This window comes from Dendroctonus ponderosae, unplaced genomic scaffold (genome assembly GCF_020466585.1).
Source record: "Dendroctonus ponderosae isolate FM_Combo_2020 unplaced genomic scaffold, Dpon_F_20191213v2 Dpon_F_20191213_4, whole genome shotgun sequence".
Classification (NCBI taxonomy): Eukaryota; Metazoa; Arthropoda; class Insecta; order Coleoptera; family Curculionidae; genus Dendroctonus; species Dendroctonus ponderosae.
In genome coordinates, this window is record NW_026018611.1 from 821,539 (window position 1) to 828,530 (window position 6,992).

General features: G+C 42.3%; 3 protein-coding genes across 11 annotated transcripts in view; 1 reads left to right on the plus strand and 2 right to left on the minus strand.

The window, feature by feature from the left end:
* The window catches only part of LOC109540030 (general transcription factor 3C polypeptide 1), an 11,316-nt gene extending 8,829 nt beyond the window's left edge, over positions 1-2,487 (minus strand). The window contains exons 1-7 of the mRNA XM_048665738.1: positions 1,868-2,487; positions 1,473-1,770; positions 1,126-1,414; positions 755-1,068; positions 502-703; positions 226-451; positions 16-163 (exon numbers count right to left, since the gene is read on the minus strand). Coding sequence (XP_048521695.1) covers positions 16-163; positions 226-451; positions 502-703; positions 755-1,068; positions 1,126-1,414; positions 1,473-1,770; positions 1,868-2,142 — 1,752 coding nt within the window. The 5' untranslated portion in view covers positions 2,143-2,487. The remainder of the gene's footprint in view (positions 1-15; positions 164-225; positions 452-501; positions 704-754; positions 1,069-1,125; positions 1,415-1,472; positions 1,771-1,867) is intronic.
* A 1,165-nt stretch (positions 2,488-3,652) lies between these two features.
* On the minus strand, positions 3,653-5,156 carry LOC109540077 (protein phosphatase inhibitor 2; the record flags this gene model as incomplete). Its single annotated transcript, XM_019908264.2, is given in 4 exon segments — positions 3,653-4,047; positions 4,181-4,300; positions 4,462-4,626; positions 4,939-5,156. Coding segments are annotated over 4 exon segments (504 nt in total). The 3' UTR covers positions 3,653-3,917.
* A 56-nt stretch (positions 5,157-5,212) lies between these two features.
* LOC109540075 overlaps positions 5,213-6,992 on the plus strand; it is a 23,451-nt gene continuing 21,671 nt past the window's right edge. For 7 of the 9 annotated variants that reach the window (XM_019908262.2, XM_048665807.1, XM_048665812.1 and 4 more), the window contains exon 1: positions 5,213-5,258. In XM_019908262.2, coding sequence (XP_019763821.2) covers positions 5,228-5,258 — 31 coding nt within the window. In that variant the 5' untranslated portion in view covers positions 5,213-5,227. Of the gene's footprint in view, positions 5,259-5,995; positions 6,306-6,992 lie in introns of those variants that run through there. The other 2 variants (XM_048665809.1, XM_048665810.1) reach the window with 1 other exon arrangement.

Genomic DNA, 6,992 nt, shown 5'->3' on the forward strand with positions numbered 1-6,992 from the left:
TCTACAAATTTTCTAAAATGCATACGCCGTTTGAGGCTCGTTCAGTATCTTCTGACGTTGCCGCTGTTTGAGTTTTTCCAGCGCAGTGCTTGATCCAGTTTGAATGGAAATTGGGCGACTTGAATCTTGCTGACCCTCGTCCACTAGACGTGTTGCGGTAAACCTAAAGCAAGACGGTTATGCGGACAAAGATGGTTCGGGAAGTCACCACTTGGTGAAACTCACCTGTTCATCGTATTCCGCCCAACATCAATCTTTCGGCCAGCTATCAGCTTTCGGGTGGTCAATTTTTTAATAATGGTCCTCATCGAGGAAAAATCGCTATCAAACGCCTCATTTAACTCGGAGGTACTAATGCCATGCTTGCCTTTCGACACTATGTACTGGTACACGTCCCTAATGAGGTCTTTGTTGAAAATCCGTCGCGATTTCATTGGGTTCTTGGACTTTCCTGCAAAATTCTCGTTACTTTGTTCGTTTGACTTTGGTAGCTGTTCCTACCCTTGCCCTCGTCAGCGTCGTCATCCTCGTCATCTTCAGCATCATCAGATGACTCTTCTTTTTGGTGATCCACCCACGAGGCCTCAACGTTCACATAGGGATCCCTCAATTTAGCCAACTGCACCATGCGCTCTTTGGATAAATTTTTCATCATGTACTCCTGATACGTTGAGCCCTCATAGTACTCCTTATATGGCACCGTCTGAAACATCAACACGTTGATGGTGTGTGATTATTGCGCGATTTAACTGACCAAGTTGAGGTTGATGTAGTGGTCAATTTCCGTTTGTTTGAACTGTTTCACTAACTCGCCCGGTTCGAACAGACTCTTAATGTCAGCATACGGTGTCTTAAAGTCGGCACATTTCTTCAGATAATTCACCGCCCGTTCGATCATGATTTGCTGCTTGGATTTCTTCTTGCTATGGAAGCGCCGCAACTGGATCAGCCTGCCCATTCTTGAATGTTCGCAATCTACGGAAAACAAGCAAATTTGCCTTGTGACCAGGTTCTGCTTGTTGAGCTTTTTGATGTAGTGATGAATGCTTTTTTGGTCCATGCCGAAACCTATAAGGAAACTCATTAACCGGACCAGTTAGGAGGGTTATTTGCCAAATGGTTTACAGGTGGACAGTGCTGTGGTGCCGGCGCTCATTTCTCCCAGCTCCCTCGCCCTGCCAATCCGCTCCAATATGCAATACTCTATTGGCATCAGTTCACAGTTGGGATCGCACATATCTTCATAGAGAATGCTCCTCCTCAGGTCCTCATCGGCCACTAAAACCAGCTTGTTTTTGTACGTCCCGAAGGCTTCACTTAGGCTCATCTGGCGCGCGGCCTCACTCACATTCCGTCGGTGTTTTAACGTGGAACATGAGCCCCATTCGCCGTATTCCTTTGCAGGAACTTCCACCTGCAATCCATGGGCTCTAGTGGCCGAGTTTAATGGATAAAAATTAGAAAGTCCCTACCGTGTATGGGTCGTTTCCACAGTTGCGTGGATCGGTAAAGAAATTGCTGTCGTCTGTGGGGTCTGTCCAAGGCAAATCCAGGTTCTGTCGTTCCTCCGGTAGTTCGTAGAACTGCACTTTGCTGTCGAGGCACACTATTCGCCAAATGGCCTCCTTTAAAGCCTGATAGTTGAGCTGGAATTTGAGCACATTTTCTATTCGTTTCCAAAGCGCTTGTAGGGTGATCCCGTCCAGGCCCTCCAAGGCGATTTCCTCAAACAGGATGCAGATCAGGTTGTGCCGTGTGAACTGCCAATAACTGAAAATTGAACTAGATAAGCTCCGTTTGGTCGAGGCGGACTCACAGTTGAGAATGAGCCAGAAACTAGCTGTTTAGTACGTTGCGTGCTTTTTACCTAGCTTTTAAGTCATCGGCTGCGAACAGATCGCGGCCAGGGTTGATTAGTCTTAGGCATTTGCGCCCTGAAACGGGATTGGTGCCCACTTCGTAACTCAAGTCCTGGAAATCCGCGCTGGACACTTTTTCGGTGGCTGGCCCTTCAGTGTTTTGGTCTATTTTGCGACGTCGCGGCAGGGCTTTGCCGATGGTTTTTCCGCCCAGATTTGCCGGCCGGCGTTTCGCGATTTTCACGTTTCGCTCGGAAAGCTTTGTTTCTATGAATTTCCCCATGGTTTACTCGACCGAAAATGCGATTGCTTCGTTCTCAATCCGCCACGCTCTTGTAACAGGAACAGGGGCGAGTGCTTGCACGAGAAAGGTCGGATTAATGTGACCGCTTCCTGCAGTAAGCAGCATAGAGATAGTAGAATTATTTTACTTACTCTATGGTACGCAGCCCTAATTTCAACGTGTTTCCAACTATTTAATTCGAGTGTTAGGTTAGGTTAGGTTCATTGATAAACACTGGGTTATGTCTTGTTTCATCATGTCTGCCCTCTCCAATCGTTTGATGCTGTGGACTGAGGTCGATTATCTTGTTCTCTCGCTCCCTTCCGTAGTGAAAATTCCATTTCTCTCTTCTGGCACTGCACAGACCTAAGCTACTTCTTCTTCTGATTTAGACAAATGGCGGAAATGTTCCAGGATTGAGGAAGGAATCCAACACCACAGAACATACCCCCTAAGGGGGGATATTTTGTGGTGTTCACGAAGATTTTTATTCTTCCAGCCGCCAAGCAAACAAAAAAAGAAGCAGCAACATTGCAAGTATACTATACTATAGTTTCATTCAGTGGCAACGTTGCATTAAAAATATGTTTGCGGCTAACTTTACACCTGCGTGCGATTTACGCGACCTAGAGAAAGTAAAATCATTTTATTTTACTTTCTCTATGTTACGCGATGCTCAGGATTGGCTGGAAGTTTGATTTTTCACAGAGGTTTTTGATATTTATTTGCGTTAGCGGCGCCGATTTTAGATCTGTTTGTATGCACCCAAGAAAATTTTTAGTTTATAAGTAACATAGCGGGCAAATAATTGTCAAAAATCTCGCATTCACCAACATATCCACATTTCACTAACACTGGGTTCCATCCGAGCCGCACACCCATCCTCTACTGCATCAAAAAAAGTCACGAAATATATATTTAATATTGACGACATAATAAAGTTATTGTACTGGAAGTAATCTACCTTAAAGCGTATCTTCAAACCTATAAAAAAAACAGCTTTACATAACTTTATCCATCTAGACTAAATTACATTTTTTCTTATACACCGCTAAAAAAACTACAATTCTAATGCAAAATACCTGGTACGGGTAGGGAATAAGAAAATTTATAATAAAAGCTAGCTAAATTATGCACAGCCAAATATATTTATATCTTAGATAAAATCGGGGATTTAAGAAGCGAGATAGTAGGTAAATGAAATGTTCAAAAAACCAATCGGTGTAAATTTGGATCAGTCTTAATATACTGGAAGCTATTGATTAGATTGGCAACTGAACATCTCTGATCTTCCATATATATATAGAACCACTACTATTCCAACCTTCACCGGTATTCAGAAGCCTAATCTCTAATATTGCCAGTACTGTCTACAGATGGAAATGGCAGTCCTAAGGGGGCGCCAAAATTGACCTTTAAAGTGCATTCTATAGACAGTACGGCCGTTATTTCATCTTACATTAAGATAAATTGTTTACTGCTAGTTGAACTTCACAATGAAAAGATTCGATTTATTACTAGTATTTAATTTCTCTTATCTTACAGTAAGTTTGACATCTAAGACATTATTTGAGAAGAAAATATACACCACACTGGGTACCACTAGACACCAACATCTTCATCAAACGCTTTTGCCAGTTACACAGTCAAGTAATCCAACCTTCCCCTTTGTAAAATAAAATGGCAATTAAGCATTTTCCAAGTCATTTAGTAGCAACGAAATAAATAGATCAAAAACACTTGAAACTGCCAATATATTAATCTGTTAAATTCTATTAGTGGGTCGATCCCGATGAGGCCTGCTGACAATTGGTCGAATCGCCCTCTTCAACCTCATCGTCTTCCTCCTCTTCTAGAAGTTTTTTCGCCAATTGCAGCGCATGGAACTCGTTGTAGTGTTTTTTCCTATACCCCGAACCAACGCTTTTATTGATGCACTCGAACAATGATAATGAAAATAAAGACACACATGCAAATGGAAAAAGAAACAAATTGCACTATCGACAACAAGTAAAATGCAGGAAACTTCCATTATTACCTTTTCAGTTCGAATTCTTTGCGCTTTTGTTGCTCCTCTTCTGTTTCTTCCTCCTCCTCATCGGAGCTGTCTGCCTCGGTGTCACAAAATTTTGGAGGCTTTTCTGCCGCAATTTTTATTCTTGAAAAATGTTTAAGTAAAAAAATGGGGGGAACAAACTAAAAACAGTGGGCACATTACAGCTAGAGATCAAGGAGTGAAGCGTGGTATAAACAAGTGAACTACAAGAAAAGCCATAAAAAGCTACTACAAAGGCAGCAGTTTGCCTGCAAGCTATTTACCTCCGTGCTAGTTCCTCAGGGTTTAAGCTCGCATTGTCAACCATGTCCACATCGTAGCTGTAAGGAGTTTTCGGTTCGTCAATTTTCATATGTCCGTATTCTTTGCCTGGAGGATGGTACGTTGCTATTATGTTCATTTCATCCCATTTTGTCTCTTTCGTCCTTCTAAGCGGAAACAAAGAGAATGCTCAAAACCCTCAGCTGCTACTCGCTATTGTAAGTGAAACGCTTAAAATTGAGCGGGGCCCCATTCACATATGGAAATGACAACGCGATTATCCATCTAAAAAAAGCGCTTGCCTCACTTGGCCTGATTAATTCACCTATTTAGTCATAGAATAACAAGTGAAACTGATGAATTCAACACCAAAGTGAGTCACAATTTATAAAAGTCTCCCGAACAGTCCGGCCAAAACAAACCCCGTGTTTTGGTTTGAAGGCGGCCGCCACAATTAGACCATGATGTTCGCTACTTACTTGGCAGACGGCTGACTTTCCTGTTTATCAAAACTACTTGAATTTTTCAATATGCCTTTGGCAGGCCGCTTTTGCAAATTTTCCGACATTTCCCAACGAAAAAACTTGCACTTGACAAATCAATGTCAGTCCCAGCCCGTCTAACGTCAGTGTCAGCAGCACAGCGTTGTTGCCAGTAGTTTGTCTTCGGTTTGTATTGAAGCAGTTTGGATTAGTTCAACTTCACAAGGTTTTCTTTGTTTCAAATTATAGCGGACAAGTGTATGGGATGAAGTAATTGTGAAGAGTTATGGGCAGTTTTCGCCCTTTTGCTGGAAAAGGTGAAATTATTATGCCCGAACCGGCAACGGCGGTTGACGCTGTTTACTGTTGCGAATAGGGTCCTGTCGGTCTTACGCTAATAATTCCCCCGTTTTATTCCATTATATTATTTTTATTTATGATCGGTTTGTGATTTAACCGAAAACAGTTTCACAACTGCCACTTTTCGCATCAGTCAAAAGTTTTGATTTTTTGCTTGCATCAGTATATACAGAGTGATTCGAAACTTGAGGTCCTTTCTCTGAGGCTGTTTAGGAAGTAAAGAAAGAAAAAATAGTAATAAGTTAATAATACTGATCGAAAACTGAGATAATCAGAAAGTATGGAACAATGTTTCTCAAGGCTCTGTCCCATTAATATTACGTAAATACCAAATCAAAATCAATTCCTGGCGCTACACATAGAAACTGATGATGGTGGAAAACACCGAAACGTATTTTAATTGATAGAGACAATAAATGACTGAAACCCAGGAATTGATTTTGATTTGGAATTGAAACACAGCCAGGAAAGTATATACTTTACGTAAATATGCATATTTCCGCTGTCTGATGAAAATATTGATTCTTAAAAAACATTTGCGGTCGAAAACCTTAGTCGATAAATCAAATGGTTAATATTCTATTTTATTTTTTCGTTCCGACAAGATGGTCGGTTAGAGTTTACCGGTGTGACGATAGAGCCCCAATAATCGCGCCCCAGTCGGTTTTTTAGGGTTGTTGTATTGACGTGCAAACGTCAACAGTGACATAAATTGAAAGTGCACCCTTTCATCTCGATTCGGGACATTTTCAACAAGTCCCAGTGGGCTCCCGAAGGATTTCGGGGAAAAATCGTCCTAAATCACAGTTAAATTCGCCGCAAAACCTCGCGCTTTCGTCTTACACTGAGCATCGCATGCGCAATCTATTCATAGCTCGCTGTGGTGATCAAATTTCTTGAAAATATTCGGCCAGTCTGGTTTTGTCCGAGTCGAAGTGTAGTCGAGCGTTTTCCGATAGTGTTGTGCCCTTAACTGTCAAGTTTCGAACAATTCCAGCTTAAAGGTGAGTGAAATCAAGGGTTATTTGCCTGCTTTTGATCGTCCCAGACGATGACTGGGCCTGGAAGGGCTTCGCCCTTTGAGAAACGGCCGGACTTTGAGGGAACGCAAGTGCACTGTGCAGGTGCAGCCCTTTGCATCAGGGCAGGGCACCAGAGCGTGAGAATCCCGAAATCTTAATCTTCCAGTTAAAAGAGTTACCCGTTCGTAAATGAGACATTTCAATTGCCGCAAATGGCTGGAGGTTTTGGAAAAAACCGTCTTTAGCAGGGCTTCTTCGACAGTGAGACTCTTCTGGGTTATTTTTATGCGCCGATAGCACGGGCAATATCAGGCGGATTTGTTGTTTTAGGGCTGCAGCAGAACAAATCGACATCAAGCCGGTATATAAATGCGCACCTACAGAACCGAGCAGGAATCCGAGTGTTTTGGAATTTGGCCAAAAAATCTAAATTTATAATTATTTGGGAGGCGACCGGTATTTATTTGATACAATTTAACACTTTTACCTTGGGCCCCTTCATAACTTGCATCTCGTAATGTTCCCTTCTAGGGCTGTGCCCGAAGGTTATGAAAGTGTCACTCAAGGGCGGATCCAGGAGGGGGATCCCCATTCAATTCTCTATCCAACGATGCCAAAACGAATTCGGTGGCTCAAATGGTTCTTGAGAAACTTCGAAAAAAGCAGCGT